Here is a 26016-nt window from a genome sequence, read left to right as displayed (position 1 = left end):
GCAAGCTCAAGCCACTCAGAGGTAAAGGGGAGGAAGAGAGGAAAAAAAAAAAAAAAAATCAGAATTTCCTTTCTTATATCCCACTTCTGCAATGCATTAAACATTCAATGTTGGCCTGGCATACTGTTATGATCCCAATGGCAGAGGGTCTCAGGAATCAATACCAAGTCTGCAAACACAAAAAACCAGCTCATAGGGCAGTGGTAACTGGGCTGACCATATATCTAATCCTAGCACCACAAATAGAAGTAGCTGGGGAACGTGCCTACGTTGGTTCTAGACGTCTCGCGCCAGCCGGAGAACTAACTAACCCTAGAAGGGAAAAGAAAGACCTTTCTTGCCTCCAGAGAAAAGACCCCGAAAGTTGGATACAAGCCCCCAACAAATAATAACGGTGAGGTAAGAGGAAAAGACAAACATAAGAATGAGCTAGGTATTTAGCAAAGAGAGGCCCACTAGCTAATAGCAGAATATAGTAAGATGACTTGTATGGTCAGCAAAAACCCTATTAAAATATCCACGCTGGATATTCAAGAACCCCCGAACCGTCTAACGGCCGGGGGGGGAACACCAACCCCCTAGAGCTTCCAGCAAGGTCAGAAATCACATTTAGTACAAGCTGGACAAAAATAGTAGCAAAGCAAGTAACTCAAAAAACAAAGAAGCAAGACTTAGCTTAATTTTGCAAGAGCCAGGACCAGCAGACAGGAGCAACAGAAGGATCTGATTACAACGATGCCAGGCACTGGACTAAGGATCCAGGAAGTTAATATAGCGACACCCCTGGACTAACGACCCAGGTGAGTGCCAAACAGAAAAAAAGACAATCCCAGAGTCATACCACTAGTGACCACAAGAGGGAGCCAAAAAGTCTAATTCACAACACTGTGCAGTGTCTTTCTCTTCTACTTCATGTGTTCAAGGACGCAGTCTGTGGTTTGGGCAGCATGAACCATCTAACAGGATCCCATTAAACTCAGTTTTTAAACACTTAAAAAGTTGAATCCGAAGTTTAGGGCTAATACAGGCATCATTAGAGAGGTAATTAGCAGGAGCGGAACAGATAAAAAAGGGCCTCTGTGCAAGAACAATATATGGGCCCATTGCAGTCCGATATCCCATCATAAAGCACAATTACACCTGCTTTGGAGCTGGATGTGGCCCCCTTCTGTGGTCCCAGTGGTTGCACCAGTGGCATGTCTGCCCCTGATTATGAGTCCGATAAATCGCTCATTATACCTTCTAATGGTAAATTCTGATTACAGGTTTCTCTTTAAATTCAATCAAATCTTCAGGGTGGTAAATGAATTGCAGGAAATGACTTATGAATTTGGTAGAATGTGCTCATGTCTGGTTATACAGAGTTGTGAAAACTATTAGGCTGTGTGCCCACGTCGCTTTTTTTTCCCCGTTTTTTTCGCTATAAAAACGCTATAAAACTGCGGAAAAAACGCTCACATTAAGCATCCTATTTAATAGAATGCAATCCGCATTTTTTGTGCACATGCTGCGTTGTTTTCCTGAGCAGAAACGCTTTCCAGAAAAAAACGCAGCATGTTCATTAAATTTGCGGAATCGCAGGGATTCCGCACACCTAGGAATCCACTGATCCGCTTACTTCCCGCATGGGGCTATGCCCACAATGCGGGAAGTAAGCAGATCATGTGTGGCTGGTACCCAGGGTGGAGGAGAGGAGACTCTGCTCCACGGACTGGGAACCATACAATTGGTAAAAAAAAAAAAGAATTAAAATAAAAAATTGTGATATTCTCACCTTCTGATGGTCCCCGGAGTCTTCCTGCCTCTCAGCGGTGCACGAGGCTGCTTCCATTCCCATGCATGCTTTGTGTGAAGGACCTGCGATGACATTGCGGTCACCTTATATACAGAGGTAGTGTGCCAGTTATATACAGAGGTAGTGTGCTGGTTATATACAGATGTAGTGTGCTGGTTATATACAGATGTAGTGTGCCAGTTATATACAGAGGTAGTGTGCTGGTTATATACAGAGGTAGTGTGCCAGTTATATACAGAGGTAGTGTGCTGGTTATATACAGATGTAGTGTGCTGGTTATATACAGATGTAGTGTGCCAGTTATATACAGATGTAGTGTGCCGGTTATATAGAGACGTAGTGTGCCGGTTATATACAGAGGTAGTGTGCCGGTTATATACAGATGTAGTGTGCCAGTTATATACAGAGGTAGTGTGCTGGTTATATACAGAGGTAGTGTGCCGGTTATATACAGATGCAGTGTGCTGGTTATATACAGATATAGTGTGCCAGTTATATACAGACGTAGTGTGCCGGTTATATACAGAGGTAGTGTGCCGGTTATATACAGATATAGTGTGCCAGTTATATACAGATGCAGTGTGCTGGTTATATACAGATGTAGTGTGCCAGTTATATACAGATGCAGTGTGCTGGTTATATACAGAGGTAGTGTGCCGGTTATATACAGATGTAGTGTGCTGGTTATATACAGAGGTAGTGTGCCGGTTATATACAGATGCAGTGTGCTGGTTATATACAGATGTAGTGTGCTGGTTATATACAGATGTAGTGTGCTGGTTATATACAGATATAGTGTGCTGGTTATATACAGATGTAGTGTGCCAGTTATATACAGATGCAGTGTGCTGGTTATATACAGATGTAGTGTGCCGGTTATATACAGATGTAGTGTGCTGGTTATATACAGATGTAGTGTGCTGGTTATATACAGATGTAGTGTGCTGGTTATATACAGATGCAGTGTGCTGGTTATATACAGATGTAGTGTGCTGGTTATATACAGATGTAGTGTGCCAGTTATATACAGAAGTAGTGTGCTGGTTATATACAGAGGTAGTGTGCCGGTTATATAGAGACGTAGTGTGCCGGTTATATACAGAGGTAGTGTGCCGGTTATATACAGATGTAGTGTGCTGGTTATATACAGAGGTAGTGTGCTGGTTATATACAGATGTAGTGTGCCAGTTATATACAGATGTAGTGTGCTGGTTATATACAGATGTAGTGTGCTGGTTATATACAGATGTAGTGTGCTGGTTATATACAGAGGTAGTGTGCCGGTTATATACAGATGCAGTGTGCTGGTTATATACAGATGTAGTGTGCTGGTTATATACAGATGTAGTGTGCTGGTTATATACAGATGTAGTGTGCCGGTTATATACAGATGCAGTGTGCTGGTTATATACAGATGTAGTGTGCCGGTTATATACAGATGTAGTGTGCTGGTTATATACAGATGTAGTGTGCTGGTTATATACAGAGGTAGTGTGCCGGTTATATACAGATGCAGTGTGCTGGTTATATACAGATGTAGTGTGCTGGTTATATACAGATGTAGTGTGCTGGTTATATACAGATATAGTGTGCCAGTTATATACAGATGCAGTGTGCTGGTTATATACAGATGTAGTGTGCCGGTTATATACAGATGTAGTGTGCTGGTTATATACAGAGGTAGTGTGCCGGTTATATAGAGACGTAGTGTGCCGGTTATATACAGAGGTAGTGTGCCGGTTATATACAGATGTAGTGTGCTGGTTATATACAGAGGTAGTGTGCCGGTTATATACAGATGCAGTGTGCTGGTTATATACAGATGTAGTGTGCTGGTTATATACAGATGTAGTGTGCTGGTTATATACAGATGTAGTGTGCCGGTTATATACAGAGGTAGTGTGCTGGTTATATACAGATATAGTGTGCCAGTTATATACAGATGCAGTGTGCTGGTTATATACAGAGGTAGTGTGCCGGTTATATACAGATGCAGTGTGCTGGTTATATACAGATGTAGTGTGCCAGTTATATACAGAGGTAGTGTGCCGGTTATATACAGATGTAGTGTGCCGGTTATATACAGAGGTAGTGTGCCGGTTATATACAGAGGTAGTGTGCCAGTTATATACAGAGGTAGTGTGCCGGTTATATACAGAGGTAGTGTGCCGGTTATATACAGAGGTAGTGTGCCGGTTATATACAGATGTAGTGTGCCGGTTATATACAGAGGTAGTGTGCCGGTTACATACAGATGCAGTGTGCTGGTTATATACAGAGGTAGTGTGCCGGTTATATACAGACGTAGTGTGCCGGTTATATACAGAGGAAGTGTGCCGGTTATATACAGATGTAGTGTGCTGGTTATATACAGAGGTAGTGTGCTGGTTATATACAGATGTAGTGTGCCAGTTATATACAGATGTAGTGTGCCGGTTATATACAGAGGTAGTGTGCCGGTTATATACAGATGTAGTGTGCTGGTTATATACAGATGTAGTGTGCTGGTTATATACAGATGTAGTGTGCCGGTTATATACAGAGGTAGTGTGCCGGTTATATACAGATGCAGTGTGCTGGTTATATACAGAGGTAGTGTGCCGGTTATATACAGATGTAGTGTGCCGGTTATATACAGAGGTAGTGTGCCGGTTATATACAGAGGTAGTGTGCCGGTTATATACAGAGGTAGTGTGCCGGTTATATACAGATGTAGTGTGCTGGTTATATACAGATGTAGTGTGCCGGTTATATACAGAGGTAGTGTGCTGGTTATATACAGAGGTAGTGTGCCGGTTATATACAGAGGTAGTGTGCCGGTTATATACAGAGGTAGTGTGCCGGTTATATACAGATGTAGTGTGCCGGTTATATACAGAGGTAGTGTGCCGGTTATATACAGATGTAGTGTGCCGGTTATATACAGAGGTAGTGTGCCGGTTATATACAGAGGTAGTGTGCCGGTTATATACAGATGCAGTGTGCTGGTTATATACAGAGGTAGTGTGCCGGTTATATACAGATGTAGTGTGCCGGTTATATACAGAGGTAGTGTGCCGGTTATATACAGATGTAGTGTGCTGGTTATATACAGATGTAGTGTGCTGGTTATATACAGAGGTAGTGTGCCGGTTATATACAGAGGTAGTGTGCCGGTTATATACAGATGTAGTGTGCCGGTTATATACAGAGGTAGTGTGCCGGTTATATACAGAGGTAGTGTGCCGGTTATATACAGATGCAGTGTGCTGGTTATATACAGAGGTAGTGTGCCGGTTATATACAGATGTAGTGTGCCGGTTATATACAGAGGTAGTGTGCTGGTTATATACAGATGTAGTGTGCTGGTTATATACAGATGTAGTGTGCTGGTTATATACAGAGGTAGTGTGCCGGTTATATACAGATGCAGTGTGCTGGTTATATACAGATGTAGTGTGCTGGTTATATACAGATGTAGTGTGCCGGTTATATACAGATGTAGTGTGCTGGTTATATACAGAGGTAGTGTGCTGGTTATATACAGAGGTAGTGTGCCGGTTATATACAGAGGTAGTGTGCCGGTTATATACAGATGTAGTGTGCTGGTTATATACAGATGTAGTGTGCCGGTTATATACAGACGTAGTGTGCCGGTTATATACAGATGTAGTGTGCTGGTTATATACAGATGTAGTGTGCCGGTTATATACAGATGTAGTGTGCTGGTTATATACAGAGGTAGTGTGCTGGTTATATACAGATGTAGTGTGCTGGTTATATACAGATGTAGTGTGCTGGTTATATACAGAGGTAGTGTGCTGGTTATATACAGATGTAGTGTGCTGGTTATATACAGAGGTAGTGTGCCGGTTATATACAGATGTAGTGTGCCAGTTATATACAGATGCAGTGTGCTGGTTATATACAGAGGTAGTGTGCCGGTTATATACAGATGTAGTGTGCCGGTTATATACAGATGTAGTGTGCCGGTTATATACAGATGCAGTGTGCTGGTTATATACAGATGTAGTGTGCCGGTTATATACAGATGCAGTGTGCTGGTTATATACAGAGGTAGTGTGCCGGTTATATACAGATGTAGTGTGCCGGTTATATACAGAGGTAGTGTGCCGGTTATATACAGATGTAGTGTGCTGGTTATATACAGATGTAGTGTGCTGGTTATATACAGATGTAGTGTGCTGGTTATATACAGATGTAGTGTGCCGGTTATATACAGACAATGAGGAGACGTAGTGTGCCAGGTGTAGTATATTGATTACATACATATTGTAGCAAAGAAATGTACGTTAAATCCCAACTATGCAGTGTTTCATCAGAGGCACCTGCAAAGCTTTTACTAGAAGCAAGAAGTAGGTTCACTTGGTGTGTGCTGGGGACCTGAGCAGAGTGTAAATTCTGCTGGGAGCTGCAGAGTCCGGTTTATTGCAGACTAAACTGAGCAAGGTGTTGTGCCAGGATTGTCGCACGGGTGAGAGACTATAGTCTGTGTCTGGGAAGAGAGGTGAAAAGACCTCCTGGTGCTGGTGTCTCCGACAGAACTTGAGAGACAGGTGGACATTTATCTGAATGGGTGAGCCCGCATGTGGGTGTATATGGACTGTTTATTTTGATCCTTAATGCAATGCGAACAAATCTCTGTTTGACCCAGAAGTTATGTTCCTGTGTGACTGCTACCAGCTGTCTAAAAGTTAGTAAGTCCCTACCTACAATTGGTGTATTGAATGCTGGCACAGAATCCAAAGAAGCACAGGTGATTGTGGGATAAAGTCCGCATGTTCTTTGTAACGGCAGAGTCAGCATTGCAAACACTGTCATAAAGAATGGAGGATCTTGTGATGCTATAAGTCCAGGTGCAGCAGCAGATGCAGCAGCAACAAATGGCTCCCTTAGTGGAATCCATCTGGGGCAGAGAGACTGCACTTTCTGCCAGCCAAAGGGATGGTATCCGTGTGGGGAGAGCAGTATGGGATGCCTTGGAGAAAATGACACTGGAGGATGATGTCGAGGCTTTCCTGACGGCATTTGAGAGGGTGACAGGCAGGGAAAGACTGCCCCTGGAGCAATGGGCAGAGGTCCTGGTGCTGTACCTCACTAGGGAACCACAGAAGGCATATTATAACCATGCCATGCAGGATGCCAAGGAGTATGACAACCAGAAGGTAGAGATTATGGCACGTTTGGGCGTAACCCTGACAGTTCAGGGTGCAACTGGTACACCTCTGGCGCTACCAAAAAGACAAACCTTCCTGGTCTCAGATATTCGACCTAGTACACCTGGTGCAAAAATGGCTCCTGACCAAGACATGCTCTCAAGCACAGATGGTGGAAAGGGTGGTAGTGACCCGATTTATCCATTGACTATTGAAATCCGATCAAAGCTGAGTTGCCCAAGGAGATCCCGAGAATGCAATGACCTAGTTAGCCTGGTGGAAGGAAATTTTGCTGCAGAGAACTCCCTGAGCAGTCAAGGGAGCCCAAGTTCCCCTCTCAGGGATACTTAAAAGAAGGGGTCCAAGGCCACCTCTGAGGGGTGGACAAAGACCGAGGGGGGGCAGAATCGTGTTTAAGGGGTACACCTAGTCACGCTGTATGTTGGAAATGTTATGTCTCGATGATGCCAAAAACTTTCCTGGTCAACATTGACACAAACTGTGGTTTTGTGGGAGTGGTCAAAAACTTGTCACATCCTATAATTGTCGGTTGTGATTTTCTTCTGTTTTAGGATTTGTGTGGGAAAGCGATACCGCTCGGTAGCTCGGCTGACAACCAGGTTACAGTGATAAAAATGACATACAATGTCTGACGAGATACAAAGTGAATGAAGAAAAGAGAAATCTAAATCACAATATTTGAATCACTGTAATGGTGCCCAAGAGTAAATAATGATCCCAAAAGAATGGTACTTGGAATAAAATAGTAATTTTATTAATGTAACTATTAAAACCAGTGCATAAAAAATGAAACTGAAAATAGAAAAAAGGTGCTAAGTTTAATGAAAGAGGGACCAATATGCCATTGGGAAACACAAAGAAAAGGCCAAAAAGTGATAAATATACTAAATATACTAAGTGGCACAGTCAGGTAGGGCATAGAGTACAAGACATATATTTAACGCTATCTATATGGAGGCAAAAAGTGTATATGGTAATGGTACTAAACCAATTCACAATGTAAGATATATGCCCACCTATATATGTTTAGGATAGAGCTTTATACAGTGGTTATGAAATGGTCATGAAATGGTTAAGGACTGGATATCCCCTTCCTAACCAAATTGTGCGCTACCCATACTTGTAACAGTGTAACACAAAATTGGCCGAATAAGTATAATACCTGAAATGGCCTTGTGATAATCCCCCGGCGTCCCTCTGCCCCGACGCGCGTTTCACTGATTAATTCACATCAATATTTGTTGGGACCGATGCTTCAGCAAGGCTGGAATTGGCCAAGTTAATCTTTGCGAAGGACGTATGAATCAAGCCGCATACAAGGTTATCCTGGAAAAACAGTTGATTCCTTCTGCTCAGGCAATGTTCCCCAACTCTGAGGACTGTTTTTTCCAGCAGGACAATATGCCATGTCACACAGCTAGGTCTATCAAGGTGTGGCTGAAGGACCACCACATGAAATTCCTGTCAAGGCCAGCCTAATTTTCAGACCTGAACCCCATTGAAAACCTCTGGAATTTAATCAAGATGAAGATGGATAGTCACAAGCCATCAAACAAAGAAGAACTGCTTACATTTTTGTACCAGGGGTGACATAAGGTCACCCAAAAGTGTGAAAGACTGGTGGAAAGCATGCCAAGAAACATGAAAGCTGTGATTAAAAATCATGCTTAGTCCACAAAATATTGATTTCTGACCTCTTCTTGAGTTAAAATATTAGTATTGTTGTTTCTAAATGATTATGAACTTGTTTATTTGCATTAGTTGAGGTCTGCAATCAATGCATTTTTTTGTTATTTTGACCATTTTTCATTTTCAGAAAATAAATACAAAATTTATTGCTTGGAACTTTGGAGACATGTTGTCAGTAGTTTATAGAAAAAAATAACAATTTACATTTTACTCAAAAATATACCTATAAAGAGAAAAATCAGACAAACTGAACATTTTGCAGTGGTCTCTCAATTTTTGCCAGAGCTGTATATACAGGTCCTTCTCAAAAAATTAGCATATAGTGTTAAATTTCATTATTTACCATAATGTAATGATTACAATTAAACTTTCATATATTATAGATTCATTATCCACCAACTGAAATTTGTCAGGTCTTTTATTGTTTTAATACTGATGATTTTGGCATACAACTCCTGATAACCCAAAAAACCTGTCTCAATAAATTAGCATATTTCACCCGTCCAATCAAATAAAAGTGTTTTTTTAATAACAAACAAAAAAACCATCAAATAATAATGTTCAGTTATGCACTCAATACTTGGTCGGGAATCCTTTGGCAGAAATGACTGCTTCAATGCGGCGTGGCATGGAGGCAATCAGCCTGTGACACTGCTGAGATGTTATGGAGGCCCAGGATGCTTCAATAGCGGCCTTAAGCTCATCCAGAGTGTTGGGTCTTGCGTCTCTCAACTTTCTCTTCACAATATCCCACAGATTCTCTATGGGGTTCAGGTCAGGAGAGTTGGCAGGCCAATTGAGCACAGTAATACCATGGTCAGTAAACCATTTACCAGTGGTTTTGGCACTGGGAGCAGGTGCCAGGTCGTGCTGAAAAATGAAATCTTCATCTCCATAAAGCATTTCAGCCGATGGAAGCATGAAGTGCTCCAAAATCTCCTGATAGCTAGCTGCATTGACCGTGCCCTTGATGAAACACAGTGGACCAACACCAGCAGCTGACATGGCACCCCACACCATCACTGACTGTGGGTACTTGACACTGGACTTCAGGCATTTTGGCATTTCCTTCTCCCCAGTCTTCCTCCAGACTCTGGCACCTTGATTTCCGAATGACATGCAAAATTTGCTTTCATCAGAAAAAAGTACTTGGGACCACTTAGCAACAGTCCAGTGCTGCTTCTCTGTAGCCAAGGTCAGGCGCTTCTGCCGCTGTTTATGGTTCAAAAGTGGCTTTACCTGGGGAATGCGGCACCTGTAGCCCATTTCCTGCACACGCCTGTGCACGGTGGCTCTGGATGTTTCCACACCAGACTCAGTCCATTGCTTCCTCAGGTTCCCCAAGGTCTGGAATCGGTCCTTCTCCACAATCTTCCTCAGGGTCCGGTCACCTCTTCTCGTTGTAGAGCGTTTTCTGCCACATTTTTGCCTTCCAACAGACTTACCATTGAGGTGCCTTGATACAGCACTCTGGGAACAGCCTATTTGTTGAGAAATTTCTTTCTGGGTCTTACCCTCTTGCTTGAGGGTGTCAATGATGGCCTTCTTGACATCTGTCAGGTCGCTAGTCTTACCCATGATGGGGGTTTTGAGTAATGAACCAGGCAGGGAGTTTTTAAAAGCCTCAGGTATCTTTTGCATGTGTTTAGAGTTAATTAGTTGATTCAGAAGATTAGGGTAATAGGTCGTTTAGAGAACCTTTTCTTGATATGCTAATTTATTGAGACAGGTTTTTTGGGTTATCAGGAGTTGTAGGCCAAAATCATCAGTATTAAAACAATAAAAGACCTGACAAATTTCAGTTGGTGGATACTGAATCTATAATATATGAAAGTTTAATTGTAATCATTACATTATGGTAAATAATGAAATTTAACACTATATGCTAATTTTTTGAGAAGGACCTGTATAATGCATGGAGGAGAGGGGGGTTGATCTATTACTATCATAAAGCTTCTTTAGATTAAAAAGTCATAATGATTAATCAGTCCAACGAAGAACCAATATCAAGCAACTTGACTATTGCATATAAAACACACAATATGCAATTTGTTCACTTCATTATTTATATGTTTTCTCATTTTGATGAACTATGAATGGTGTCACCATCAGACAAGATAAAGGCACCCGAGAGGTCAGGAACAATTGGAAATGTTCATCCACGTTGGTCTTTCTACTTTTACAGGACACGAGTATTGGCAGCGCAGGGGTTTACTATATTTAATTATTTAACAGTGGGAGTACTCCTCCCTGGGAGTTAGGAGGGTAAACAAAGCGTAAACTAAATAAAAGCTGATTAACTAAACAGTCTCTGTTAACGGTTTCACTTGTCGTGACTCTGCAGCCTGTCAGTCTCTGATGACTCCGTGGGTAGCAGAATGCCGATGATGTTCTGTGTCGCCTAGCACATGGTCCTTCCTCTGGCGGCCGTCGGCGGTCTCCTGTTTTGCCTGCTGAGACCCTAGTACATATATCTGTGGAGTAAGAGAGCAGAGCTTCCCACAAGATTCCTGTCAGTGCGGGTGTCCTTGGGCAGCCGCCGTGACTTGAAAGGCTGTGCTGCAATGCTTTACCTGGTGTGCGGCTCTTTGGATATCAGCCGACACCCAGACGTTTGTATGGCGATGCTCCGTCGTTCGCACGCTCTCCTGCGCAATCACCGGTTTCGGTGAGTACCTCACTATGTCGCCCTTTCTCTTCAAGCGGCGGCCTGTCGATCCCCTCACAGCGGTTGCGGTCTGCCCCAATTGGCGTTCTGGCGGGAACGGCACCCCAGTTGCCACGCAACGCATTTTACCTCACACTGACTGGCCACTCCCCCTTCACCCTGGTTACTGGCTCGCTCCGGCTGCAGTCTCGTTCCCCCCAGAAACAGGAGGTTCAGAAAGCAGTTCCGGACCCGACGCTTCAGCAGCTGCAGCAGCCCGGTCCTCCCTTCTACATCGATACAGCAAACTTAAAGCAGATATCTTAAGTTCTTAAATAGTTAAATTTGCAAGGTTCTTATAAAACAAAATTTACCGCTTTTATAAATCCTCTAAATTCTCAAAGATGGTGGAATTTGTAATACTTTTGCGTGCAGCTTATTGCCTGGGTTATTAGCCTGTCTGCAGTCTGAGTGGCTGGGTACCCAGGCTAGGAGCATGTGCCGCTAGCAGGTTGTATGCAGTAGGGCTCAGTTACACGTTAGTGACCTGTCCATTCTAGTTCTTCCATTTTGAAGTCACCACAATTTTATGAATGGAATAAAAATAAGAAAGGTGATGGAGGCAAAGTCGCAGCAAAAATGCCAAAAAGGTGACAAGTAAAAACAATGATGGCGTGTTTCTCTCTGGCAAAAATCTGCAGGTATGCTGGTGTCTATAAGGCACCATGATCACATGCACTAAAGGCATTTGAGCGGTAAAACCCATTTCCATAATGGAGGGTATATTTGTATTTTTTGGGGGGAATTGGGCCCCAGCTATTCAGTATTTACCAACTTTGCAATCGGTAACAGGGCAGTGCCTTTATCCACTTTCTTTTAGAACAGGTTTTCTTTTTTGCTCATTAGTTCCTAATTATTTCCTTACCTTCCTCCAAGGACCATTTTTCATTTTTGTTGACATGGCTGAACTTGGACTTATTTTTTACAGGACTAGTTGTAGTTTTGAATGACACCATTCATTTCATTGACACCATACAATGTTCTTGGAGAAATATAATGTGGTGAAAAAAGTAAGGGTCTCTGCTATTGTGTTTTGGGTTTCCCTTTTATAGCATTCAATGTACAGTAAAAAAAAATGTAATTCAATGGCAACATAATTCTGCATATGGGTACAATTACCGTAATACCCCAAAATTCAGAAATTTGTTAACAAATGTGATTGGTGTCACCATTTTCTCAGACCTGTAGCTTTAACATGCAAAAAAAATCCTACCAATTTAGCTGTGAGGGCTTGTTTTGTGTGTAGTGAGCTGAATTTTTTTTATACCTTTTGGGTTACAAATTATGTTTAGATTTTTTTTTTTAAAAACATTGCATTTTTGTGGGTGGGGTTACATGAATAAAAAAAATGGCTATTCTGGTGTTTAGATAATATTTTATGGATTAAATACATTTAAATTTCACTAGATTGGACTTTTGCAGACCCTGGGATACCAAATAAGTGTTTTTGTTATTTTCTAAATTTTTGGAAAAGGTGTGTGATTTGAAATGTTATTTTTGTAAATTATTTGTTTTCACTTTCGAATATTGTTTTTTACAAATTCTAATAGTCTGACAACTTGAACTGTCATTACTGTCATTTGTTTCCAGTATATATTGCAGTATATAAGGAAATTTACAGTCTATGCAGCAAATCCTCTGGTGCACCAAGATGCCAGAGGGGGGAAGCATCCAAGTGAATCCATCGACCAAGCCCACACCAGCTAGAACCAGCAATAACCATTCAGAGACAGGAACTGGGATTACCTCCTCCAACCCCCAATGTTAGAGGCAGATGCTGGATAACACAGATGTCACCTGCCCTGTATAGAGCGAGCACAGCTCCTGAGCTCCCTCCATGCACCTGCATTGGATGCTATTAGAGGTTTAATATAGATCATAAAGGCTGGGTGCAACCAGAGACCGGTCTCACAAAACTCCAAATAACATTACTTCCCCATGACTTCAGCCAATGCTAGTATGCTCCATGCTTTAGAAGAGCCTTTCACCCACCATCCTGGACTTGAGCTTCCATATCAGTACGACTCAGATTTTTTTTCCCGACTCTAGCCTCTTGCTTCCTTCCATATTGTCCTCTACTTATGGCTGAACTCTGCCTTGTCCTTGGTTCCTTCTGACCTCAGTTTCTACCTGCTGACTTGGTACCACATTTTTGGAACTCACAGTTGTCAGCCATTGCTAACCGAGACTAGAAACTGGGAATTACTTTTTAAAAAATCCCTTAGACCTCGCTCCCTGGTTTAGCCTAAATCAAATCCATTAGTGACCTAGTAGAACCACATCTCCAGCCATCCATTGTTACACAGGCAAGGAGTGTGTGTGTGTTGGTGTAGCAGAGCTGTGTGTGTGTGTGTGTGTACATTATGGGGAACTTACTGTGTGTGTACACTTTGGGGTCTTGGGACATATAGTGAGATGTGGCTCAGCTAGGATGGTCTAAGGACAAAAGTGAGGTAAGCAATACAACTCAAGTTATTGTTATTCCTCTACCGTAAAAAAAACACTTGCAGTTTTTTAACTCAGCCTTCAATAAAATAAAAATAAAGCCATCTAATAAGTTTTTGAACTTCTTGTTTCTTGACGGCTGTTGGGATCTATTGGAAACTAAAATCAAAGGGCAGAGAGAAGAGCTTTGAAGATGACACCATCTTGAAGAACATCAATAACAGGTATACATGACAGACGAAATGACCGACTGATGTGCACTTCACAGCATCAATCATTGAGAAGTAAAATTTCATGCTCCTTCTCTGTATGTTACTCAAAAGCCATAAATAAAGCCATAGTTTAGTCTACACCCAGACGTAGCAGAGCTGAGCTTCACAGACATCAGTGATCTTCAAAAATTGACTTCTAAGCAATTCACCAAATCCAGTATATGTAGAATAGTCAGGAAGAGATTTACTTAGAGCCATACTGTAGATATGTTGTAAGGGTTATCCAGGACTATGATATTGATGACCCATCCTTACAATAGGTCATCAATATGAGATTGATGGAGGTCCAAAACACTGCACACTCACTAGTCAGCTGTTTGTAGGTTCCATTGCTGTAGGACGTAACCAGGGTATGGGGCCAGAACACCACAGCTTTGCACACTGTGTTGTGGCCATTCTTGGGGGACAACCCTAGTTGCACCGGTTCTGTAGCCACTTTTGTCAGTCTGTGTAACCTCACTCATAATGATAGTACATCTCAACCTGTATGAGATACACCAAACACTTAGGGCCCCTATTCATTTTTGCATTTGAGGTTTTTTTGGTCTTGTTTTTGGTATTTTTTTCGTCTTTTTTCAGTTGCTCCTAGTTTCTAGATGTTTTCATCTGTGTCATAAAATGCAACTTTATAAAAAAGTCACTAATAATTTGTGCAAATATACGAAAGTCGCCCTGCTTGGAGTGATTTTCTATCCAACTAAAGTTTTTACAAACGAATTGCGACATTTTAGCGGAACATGCAACTTTTTTTTTTGGCTAAAAAGTATGAAAACCAGTTAAAGACAAAAATAAGGAACATTTTGGATTTTGCACAAAATTCATGAAATATGTGCACCATTTTGAAGCATGTGTTGCGGCAAACATCATTGAATAATATCAGACATACCGTAATAAGCAGCTTTAAAAAATCCACAAATTATGAATTGGGTCCCAAATCCCAAACTGAGCAAATAAATTTGATCATGTAGCACTACAACAGATTGTGACAACTTGGCCTCAGGATCAACTTCTGGGTTACATGGTTGGTAGAAATAGAACATTTACTCCAATATGCACCTGGGCAAAGTGTGGTCTCTGGGCCAAATGCTGCCCATTGGCTGTTAAGGATAGCCAAACCGAGCACAGCTTTGTTTTACAGGAATGTTTCGCTTTTTATACAGTAACAATATTGGGAGCTGTGGCAATATCTAATATTAAGGAGACCTTAAAGAAGATAGGTCATCTTTCCTTACATGTTTTTCTCAATAAATATTTTTATTCTTCATGAATTCTGGGGCATTTTTTTTCTTAGACCCCTGCATTGTGTTGTACCTCTGTTATTGTGAATGGAAAAGTACAGAAAATTGTACTTGTCTATGGTTAATCGAGTGGTGGCCAGTTGCATATGGGGAGCCAAGGTTCTAAAAGGCTTTTGGATTTTAAGAGAGTCGTCTTACTCAGGATGCAAATATAGTTTCATACAATGGTGGAACAGGTAGCCATCGGTTCTCTGCTCCACCAATAAGCCAGTGTACAGGGGCGTTCCGAGAAGTCATGGGGCCCCCATAGCAGAAGTTCTAATTGGGCCCCCTTCAACTAGAAAAAAAAATTGGTAGGGTCACAGAAGAGCATATGTCACAACTTTGCAGCCTTTACAAAGTAATATTCCTCCTATTGAAGCCCTAGATTCCCCTTTCATTGGACCCATAAAGTATGACACCAACAAAAGTGCCCAACAAACATTGTATGATACCCCCACAGTGAATTCCTCCACAATACACTCCACACGCCCAGTAGGATGACCATACTGTACCCCACCTAAGCTCCCCCAGTAAAGTATGGTGACCCCAACCCAGTATGATTCTTCCACCATGACCCCCACACAGTCCTCCATGCAGTATAATGGGCCTACATACAGTATAATGGCCCCCCACACAGTATGATGGACCCAACAAAAACCTTGACACCGTTTAATTGCTTCCATACACTATAATGGTCCCCACATACAGTAGTCCTCCATAAAGTATAACAGCTCCCACATAGTCTTCCAATATTATGACCCCCAAATAACACTAAAAATATATAAATATGACCCCAATATAGCCCTCCATATAGTATAATAGGCTCCATGGTTCTCCATATAGTATACTGCAGCCCATAATCCTATATAGAGTATACTGCAGGGGTCTCAAACTGCATTCCCCGAGGGCAGCAAACAGGTCATGTTTTCAGGATTTCCTTGTACTGCACAGGTGATAATTTAATCACCTACACACATAATGAGTAGGTGATGAAATTATCACCTGTGCAGTACAAGGAAATCATGAAAATATGACCTGTTTGCAGCCCTTGAATGCAGTTTGAGACCTCTGGTATACTGCAACCCATAGTCATCCATATAGTATAATGCACTCCACCATAAAGTAAAATGTGCTCCCCATAGTCCCCCATATAGTACAATGCATTCCCCCATAGTCCTCTGTACAGTATAGCACTATCTATAGTCCTCCATATAGTATACTGCACTCACCATAGTCCTACAGAGTTCAAAGTATAATGCACTTCCCATAGTCCTCTATACAGTATAATATGCTCCCCACAGTCCATACAGTATAATGCACTCCCCATAGTCTTCCATACAGTATAGCACTCTCTATAGTCCTCCATACATTATAATGCACTCCCCATAGTCCTACATAGTCCACAGTATAATGCATTCCCCATAATCTTCCAAACAGCATAATGAACTCCCCACAGTCCTCCATACAGTATATTGCAGTCCCCATAGTCCTCCATACAGTATAATGTGTTCCCCATAATACTCCATACAGTATAATGCACTCCCCATAGTCCTCCATACAGTATAATGCACTCCCCATAGTTCTCCATATAGTAAAATGCACTCCCCAGTCTTACATAGCCCATACAGTATAATGGCATCCCCATAGTCCTCCATACAGTATAATGCACTACCCACAGCCTCCCATACCGTATAATGGTCTTCCCATATTCCTCTATATGGAATAATGCACTCGCCATAGGTATCCGTAGTCCATACAGTATAATGCACTTCCCATTCCCATAGTCCTCTATACTGTATAATGCGCTACCCATAGTCCTCTATGCAGTATAATGTGCTCGCCAGAGTCCTCAATACAATATAAAGCACTCCCCATAGTCTTTTATAGTCCATGCAGTATAATGCACTCCCCATAGTCCTCCATAGTCAATACAGTTTAATTCACTCCCCATAGTCCACCATATAGTATAACGCACTCACCATAGTCCTCCATACAGTATAATGCACTCCCCATAGCTTTCCATAGTACATACATTATGATGCACTCCTCATAGTCCTCTATACAGTTTTTTGGCCACCACAATGCACTCGCTGATTAAAACAAATATAATATTCACCTCTCCTCCTCATTCCCCCACTGCTCCTGTCTCTGCAGCAGGCGCTCTGAAACGTCTGCATATCTCAGGAAATGAGCACCATGTAGTTGGATGCTGTGGGGGCTATCATACTGTGTTATGGGCTGTGGAGGTTATTATACTGTGTGTAGAAGGTTGTGGCAACCATCAAATTGTACGTGGTTAGACAGTGGGAGCATAATACCATGTGAGAGGACTGTGAGAGCCATCATTGTGTGCGTGGAAGAATTGTGGGAGCTATCATTCAGCCATCAGTTTATAAGCGATCCGTGAGAGCATCATATTGTGTGTGGGCTCTGGGGCAATCTTATTGTGTGGGGGCAGTTGTTTGTGGAGGTATCATACTGTATGTTAGGCAGTAGAGTCTATCACACTGTGTGTAGAAAGCTGTTCTGGCCAATCTTACTGTGCGTGGGGGACTGCTGGGGCATTATACCATGAGATGGTCTTTGGGAACCATCATGCAATGTATGGGGGGCAGTATACTGTGGGGGAGGACTCTGGCAACCAGGACCATCATGCTGTGTGGGAAGGACAGATGGGGCCATCATACTGTGAGAGGGCTACGGTGGCCATAATATTGTAAGTGGGGAGCTGTGGAAGCCATAAAACTGTGTGGAGGCTATGGAGGCTATAATACCTGTTAGGGTAGAGGATGAACTTCTTGGACTTATGTTTATCTTCAACCTTAAAAACTTTGAAATTATACTTTGTGTCATGAGACTGTGGGAGCCATCATACTGTGTGCTGGTGAGAATCTAAGGGCCATCATAATGTGGGTAAGGGGTTGTGGACCAACCATATTGTATGAGGGGTGCTGTGGAAGCCATTATAAAAATGTGAACATGTTGGGAGTGGCTCTGCAAATCGGAGAATGCACGCCTATTCAAGTCTACGGGTGAGTATAAAACATTGGACTGCACTCTGATGTCCGTTTTAGGTAACGTTCACATTTGCATTGCTGGGAGCAGCGTCGGCGACGCAACCAACAACTCATGTACACAACGCAGCGTTTTGCGACTCATGCGTTGTCATAAGATAGTAAGGATCAGGACTTTCGGCGCAGGGAAAACGCTACAAGTAGCGTCCTCTGCGCCCTGTCTTGTGCGTCAATATGACGCATGTGTCGTAAAACGCATTACAACGCATACCGGCGCATGTCCATGCGCCCCCCATGATAAAGATAGGGGAACATGACGCGTGCATCGGTATCCGTCGACGACGCTGCGCCCAACAACGCAAATGTGAACGTAGCCTTACACGCACACAGACGATGGAGAAATTAAGTTCTCCATCTTCTCTGCACCTGTTATATCAGGTAATTGTATCAAAGTGAACTGACACTTGGCAAAACACTAACAGAGCTTGATCCGAGTGTCATTAGCATAATTGAGCCGATTCTTGTGTGACCCCAGCCTTAAACCTTCAATCACAGAATATAATCTAGAATGCTACCGGGCAACGGTCCCCTCTCCTTTTCTCCCTTCACATCTAGCTCTAATTTAGCAAAAAAGATTGATGAAAATGAGAGTCAAGATAGTTACAATAATTACTAGAATCATACCAGCAATCATAATACTGACTTGTGCACGCTGCAACATTTTTCAAAAAAATCCAAAAAAGATAAATTCATGACAAAACATTAGAGTTACACATTCAATAATTAATCATAGGGAGCAAAGGTTCATACTATTAATATATCCAATATTAAAATAATGACCTACCTCGAAACTCACAGATCCATTGTGGTCTGTGTCGAAAGCATTAAACAGAAAGTGTGCGTAATTCGAAGCATCTGTAAGAGAAAAGGCACACAATTAGCAAAAAAGTAAATATTTTATCAGTGTAGATATATTGGATTGCTATTAATCAATTACTCATTTTTACAATAATTAAACAAAGCATATTTCAGATCTAGAAATGATCATTTGTCATGTAGCACATGCTTGAAGGGAGTTAGAAATAGAGATAAGAGGTGGAGGTAATGTGTACTATGTGGTAAAGACTGCATTCCTCATTAGTGGAAAATGATCCATAAACATTCTATGTGTGATTGTACTTGGTTCTGTGATATCTGTGATGGAGACTGTTCTACTCCTGTTTTTCTTGCCGGCCGATGCAAAGTGACTCTTGGTAGCCTAGGTTTATTCCTGGGACTTGTGGGTCTGGCCAGTCCAGAAGCCGTGGGTTTCTCCCCGATGTCAGATCTGGGTGCTACTGTGGTGGGCCACTGGAGAGGCGCCAGATGTTGCAGAAGGGCCAGCTGGGGCATGTAGTCCCCCTGGCAGCAGATAATGATGTCACGGTAGCTGAAGTGGGTCGCTGGACCCCTCACCACCTCCCTTGTGTCCACAACAATTGTGAATAGCGGGAGGTGGCACTTGTGGATCGTATAGGACCCCCCGGTGGCACCCCTGTAGCGGTGGTGTCTGGGTGCAGGGTTTGCGATCTCAATCAACCAGACACGCAGGTGAACTTGTACACATAACAATTTTACTGAATGAGGTAACGGGGTACAGTCTCTCTCAATCAAAGGCAAACTTCACAGTATATTATGGATATGAAAGCAATGGTTCTCTCCTCATGAGACAACCAAGGTTATGGCCTCTCAGGGCGGCTGGAGCAGAGTTCTCCTCACTTGCTATTAGACGACGTGTTATGTGCAGTCCAAGAAATATTACACTGAAGGAGGGAACATCACAGATTGTCTCTCTGTGGAAACACACTAAAGTGTGGAAATTCTCACGGTTTTGAGCCTACCGTTCCTTATCGCAGGGGGTAGGTTATACAAAGCCGGTGGCGTGGCAGCCACATGGATCTGGTCCTGGCTAGAATCAAACAGGATAGCCAGCATGCAGGAGAGCACATGTGCAGCGTTATCTCTCCTGACAGGATGACTTCACTCCTTTGTGGAGGAGATTATGTAGAGAAAGATTTCCCCTCAGCATGGACTCATATGGAAAACTATGATGGGAGCAGTATTGTTTGCTCCCTCAGGCAGCTTGAACCGCCCTGAACTGGAAGTTACCTCATGAACTGTGAGAGTCCTGAGCTAGAAGTTACCTCAGGAAGTCTGTGTGTCCTGAGCTGGAAGTTACCTCATGAACTGTGAGAGTCCTGAGCTAGAAGTTACCTCAGGAAGCCTGTGTGTCCTGAACTGGAAGTTACCACAGGAAGTCTGTGTGTCCTGAGCTGGAAGTTACCTCAGGAAGCCTGTGTGTCCTGAACTGGAAGTTACCTCAGGAAGCCTGTGAGTCCTGGGCTAGAAGTTACCTCATGAACTGTGAGAGTCCTGAGCTAGAAGTTACCTCAGGAAGCCTGTGTGTCCCGGGTTAGAAGTTACCTCAGGAAGCCTGTGTGGCCTGAGCTGGAAGTTACCTCAGGAAGCCTGTGTGTCCTGAGCTAGAAGTTACCTCGTGAACTGTGAGAGTCCTGAGCTAGAAGTTACCTCAGGAAGCCTGTGTGTCCTGAGCTAGAAGTTACCTCGTGAACTATGAGAGTCCTGAGCTAGAAGTTACGTCAGGAAGCCTGTGTGTCCCGGGCTAGAAGTTACCTCATGAACTGTGAGGTCCTGAGCTAGAAGTTACCACAGGAAGTCTGTGTGTCCTGAGCTAGAAGTTACCTCAGGAAGCCTGTGTGGCCTGAGCTGGAATTTACCTCATGAACTGTGAGAGTCCTGAGCTAGAAGTTACCACAGGAAGCCTGTGTGTCCTGAGCTAGAAGTTACCTCAGGAAGCCTGTGTGGCCTGAGCTGGAAGTTACCTCATGAACTGTGAGAGTCCTGAGCTAGAAGTTACCACACGAAGCCTGTGTGTCCTGAGCTAGAAGTTACCACAGGAAGTCTGTGTGTCCTGAGCTAGAAGTTACCTCAGGAAGCCTGTGTGGCCTGAGCTAGAAGTTACCTCATGAACTGTGAGAGTCCTGAGCTAGAAGTTACCTCATGAACTGTGAGAGTCCTGAGCTAGAAGTTACCTCAGGAAGCCTGTGTGGCCTGAGCTAGAAGTTACCTCATGAACTGTGACAGTCCTGAGCTAGAAGTTACCTCAGGAAGCCTGTGTGTCCTGAACTGGAAGTTACCTCAGGAAGCCCGTGTGGCCTGAGCTGGGAGGCTCCTCCCAGCCGTTTCTATGGCAGCTTGTTGTGAGGAGAATAAGCACTTAGCTTTCATATACACATTGGCCAGCAGATGGCAGCAAAGCACAGTTATGACTTGTCGGTATACAATGCAATGTATTACATCTCCAATCTCACAGTGCCCAAACTAATTCTGAAACACTGGAACAAATCTACTGCCACACGAAAACTGTCTAATTCAGCAACAGTAGAATGGGTAGCTGGATACCACAGTACTGCTCGCTAGTCATGAGCGAGTATACTAGTTGCTCGGGTTTTCCCAAGCATGCTCGGGTGGTCTCCGAGTATTTATGACTGCTCAGAGATTTAGCTTTCATCGTGGCAGCTGAATGATTTACAGCTGGTAGCATGTGGGGGTTGCCTGGTTGCTAGGGAATCCCCACATGTAATCAAGCAGGCTAGTAGCTGCAAATCATCTAGCTGCAGCAAGGAAAACTAAATCTCCGAGCAGTTATAAATACTCGGAGACCACCCGAGCGTGCTCTGGAAAACCCGGGCAACGAGTATATTCGCTCATCACTACTGCTCGCTATTTAAACTCCTGAGACTCTGTTCACACTGCCAGTCAATAACTTCTGCTTATCTGGTATACATATATGATGGCTGCAGTGACTGGCAGGAGTGCGATGTTTGTGACGGGCAATGCCAAGAAGCTGGAGGAGGTCATTCAGATGCTCAGAGATACATTTCCCTGTAAATTTGCAGCTAAGAAAATCGACTTGCCTGAATACCAAGGAGAATCTGATGAAATTTCAATTCAAAAGTGTAAATAGGCCCCAAAACAGATCCAAGGTCCAGTCATAGTTGAAGTCATACAGTATGTTTATTTTTCCACGCTCTGGGTGGTCTTCCCGGCCTCTACGTAAAATGGTTTCTTTAGAAGTTAAAACCTGAAGGCTTGCATGAAATGTTGGCAGGGTTTGAGGATAAACGTGCATTTGCATTTTGCACATTTACCTAAAGCACTGGAAACCCTGAAGACCCCGTACTGCTGCTCAAAGGGAAAACCATGGGTCAAATAGTAACTCCATGAGGGCCTCGTGACTTTGCATATCCATACTATCCATATTTCCAGCCTGATGGCTATGAACAAACCTATGCTGAGCTTCCAAAAGAAATTAAGAACTGTGTTTCCCATTGGTACATAGCCCTGATAGAAATGTCAGATTATTTTATCCAGCATGGCACCCCTAAAGTCTGAAAGGAGGAACCCAGAGAGTGAGACTAATATGTATGGAGCATTTGAAGACTTTATTCACATCACTTGAAGTCCACCACCATGTTATTGTGTTCTGATATATGGCGCAAGACGTTTAATAAATTATCTGGCATACAGTAGCTCTATTTTTTGCTCTTGCTGTAGTTTTTTTTATTTATCTTGATCTCTGCTTGTATTTTTACCACCTGATGCTCTTCTGATTTTGTCTCTGATGTGACCTCTAAGGGTATGTGTTCACGTTCAGGATTGCATCAGGATTTGGTCAGGATTTTACGTCATGAGTTGTACTTTTGAACGACACCATTGATTTTACCATGTTGTGTACTAGAAAACAGGAAAAAAATTCCAAGTGCCTTGAAACTGCAAAAAAAGTGCAATCCCACACTTGTTTTTTGTTTGGCCTTTTTGCTAGGTTCACTAAATGCTAAAACTAACCTGCCATTATGATTCTCCAGGTCAGTACGAGTTCATAGACACCAAACACGTCTAGGTTCTTTTTTATCTAAGCGGTGAAAAAAAAATCCAAACTTTGATAAAAAAAAAGAAAAAAAATTGCGCATATTTTCCGATACCCGTAACATCTCCATTTTTCTTGATCTGGGGTCGGGTGAGGGCTTATTTTTTGTGTGCCTAGCTAATGTTTTTTATGATACCATTTTGGTGCAGATACGTTCTTTTGATCTCCCGTTCATTTTTTATGCAATATTGTGCGACCAAAAAAATGTAATTCTGGCTTTTGACTTTTTTTTTTTCTTCGCCATTTAGCGATCAGGTTAATCTTTTTTTTTATTGATAGATCGGGCGATTCTGAATGCAGCTATACCAAATATATGTAGATTAGATTTTTTTTTAATTGTTTTATTTTGAATGCTTTTATTTTACTTTTGCATGCTTCAATAGCCTCCATAGGAGGCTTGAAGCTGCCACAACTTGATTGGCTCTGTAGCATAGAGGCGATGCTCAGATAGCCTCTGTGTAGTAGAATTACTGCATTGCTATGAGCTCCGACCACAGGGTGGCGCTCATAGCAATCCGGCATCAACAATCAGGAGACCTCTGGTTGTTATGCCGACGAACTGATGACCCCTGATCACATGATGGAGTCAGCAATGCGTGTATTTCCGGCCAGAGTTTGACAGCGGCATTTAACTAGTTAATAGACGTGGGTTGATCGTGACACCACCCACGCCTATTGCGGGCACATGTTAGCTGTTCATGTCCCATCTTTGATGCGGGCTCACCGTCGGAGCCCACATCAAAGCGGGGGTTCTGCCATCGGACGTACTATTCCATCCGATGGCAGTAAGGGGTTAAGCTACATTTTTTCACATGGAGGTGATAACTTTAGCTATAAAACAGTTTAACCTTGCAGCAAGACTCAATAAAATTCCATATTCACACACAGCTGCTTCAAAAGAAATATCATGATTTATCCAACCTTGGGCCCCCCATAGGTTCCTCTGTATAAGTATCCCCTATTGGCCTCCTCTAGTTTTTCTCCTTTTACTTCAAACTTTCATTTTGGTTTTTATTACCCACCTATCCTGCATGGAGAGCTAACATTGCATACACTAAGGCCTGTTTCACACGTCAGTCACGACACCGACTCACGTAGACACATTAAAATCAATGTGTCTCTGCACATGTCAGCGTGTTTTCACGGACCGTGTGTCCGTTTGAAAAACACGGAGACATGTCAGTGTTCGTGGGACCGCACGGATCACACGGACCCATTAAAGGCAATGGGTCCGTGTAAAACACGTACCGCACGCGGATGCTGTCCGTGTGCAGTCCGTGTGCCGTGCAGGAGACAGCGCTACAGTAAGCGCTGTCCCCCCAGCTTGTGGTGCTGAAGCCGCCATTCATTTCTTCTTTTCAGCAGCGTTCGCTGGAGAGAAGGAATGAAAAATCATTGTCTTTTTATTTTTTTGCGGTTCAAATAAAGTTCCCGGTAACTGTCATTTTCTCCATGGGATATCAGTCTTTGGTTTAGTCCAAAAGCAGTAGTATAGTTGGGCTTTAGGTCGCATATAGGGCTCGTACACACAACCAATTTTCTCGCATGAGTGCTATCTGTGGTTTTCACAGATAGCACTGGTGCCTATGTCCGATTTTTTCCTGGGACAGAGACATGGAGACATGTCTGATTTTGATCAGAGTGTTGAATTAAAATCTGCAATGCAAGTGGGTCTATGAAAAAAAATCATGTTGCACTTGGATGACATCGAGTGTTGCTTGATTTTCATGGACTGACAGAATGGAGAGAAGAACGGAGAGAGAACATTATTTTGCTCTCCGAGAAAAAATGATGCCACTCTGATCAGTCTTAGGGCTCATTTCCACTTGCGAGAAACACGTCCGAGTCTCGTATGTGGAAACCAAGCTCTGGCGCCGGCACTCCAGAGCGGAGCGTGCGGCCACATAGGAACACATGGAGCTGCACACTCCGCTCCAAAGTGCCGGCACTAGAGCTTGGTTTCCACATGCGAGACTCGGACGTGTTTCTCGCAAGTGGAAATGAGCCCTAATCAGAATAATCAGTCCAATTGTATTGGATGTGTAGAAAACGGTCATGCGACCCTACCCATACTGTGGTAGATTGGTCTCTGTGTTATCCTACCTCCGACGTCTGAGTAGGGACCACTTATATCACCTCTTACCAAATTCTATAATACAAATTGCATTCATTGACCTGATCAGGTTGGTATACTTACTTTGAAAATCCATGAAAGCATGGCTCTATAGTCGTCATCTTAAAATAATTATTTTGCTACACACCTGTCCCTGGTCTGGGCTCTGCTTCCTATACCCCAGTCAGCTAAACTTTCTTGGACTCCACATCAAACTTTGCAAGTAGCCCAACTTGCTCCTATTTGTTGAGCTTCCTAGGCCTATATAAAGCTTCCCAAGACACACACCTGTGTCTTGATATTAAGACTTTCGGTTTGCATGTGCACAGTTTCCTTCCTGTGGTCTCCAGGATGTCTCTGGGCTCACTGTAGCTTTCAGTACCTCAGTTACCTGTCTGCGACTTCTGGGACCACTCAGACCGTCCTGCATCATTCAGTTTTTCTCTGCTATGTGTTTTTGGTCTCCAGGTCGTCTCCTGATTGCTTGCGGCTTTCAGCATCTTTGCTACTTGTTCCTGTTCTTCCGGGACCTCT

At 43.0% G+C, this 26016-nt stretch overlaps 1 protein-coding gene and 1 pseudogene across 5 annotated transcripts in view; one reads left to right on the top strand and one right to left on the bottom strand.

The window, feature by feature from the left end:
* Positions 1-26016, bottom strand: part of KCNIP4 (potassium voltage-gated channel interacting protein 4) — a 1385815-nt gene that overhangs the window by 229829 nt on the left and 1129970 nt on the right. For all 5 annotated transcript variants that reach the window (XM_077279981.1, XM_077279984.1, XM_077279983.1 and 2 more), the window contains one exon: positions 19224-19294. In XM_077279981.1, the coding sequence (XP_077136096.1) occupies positions 19224-19294 (71 nt within the window). The remainder of the gene's footprint in view (positions 1-19223; positions 19295-26016) is intronic.
* Positions 22230-22834, top strand: LOC143788664 (inosine triphosphate pyrophosphatase pseudogene; annotated as a pseudogene).

Source organism: Ranitomeya variabilis, chromosome 1, assembly GCF_051348905.1.
Source record: "Ranitomeya variabilis isolate aRanVar5 chromosome 1, aRanVar5.hap1, whole genome shotgun sequence".
Classification (NCBI taxonomy): Eukaryota; Metazoa; Chordata; class Amphibia; order Anura; family Dendrobatidae; genus Ranitomeya; species Ranitomeya variabilis.
This window is presented reverse-complemented; position numbering and strand designations above follow the sequence as displayed.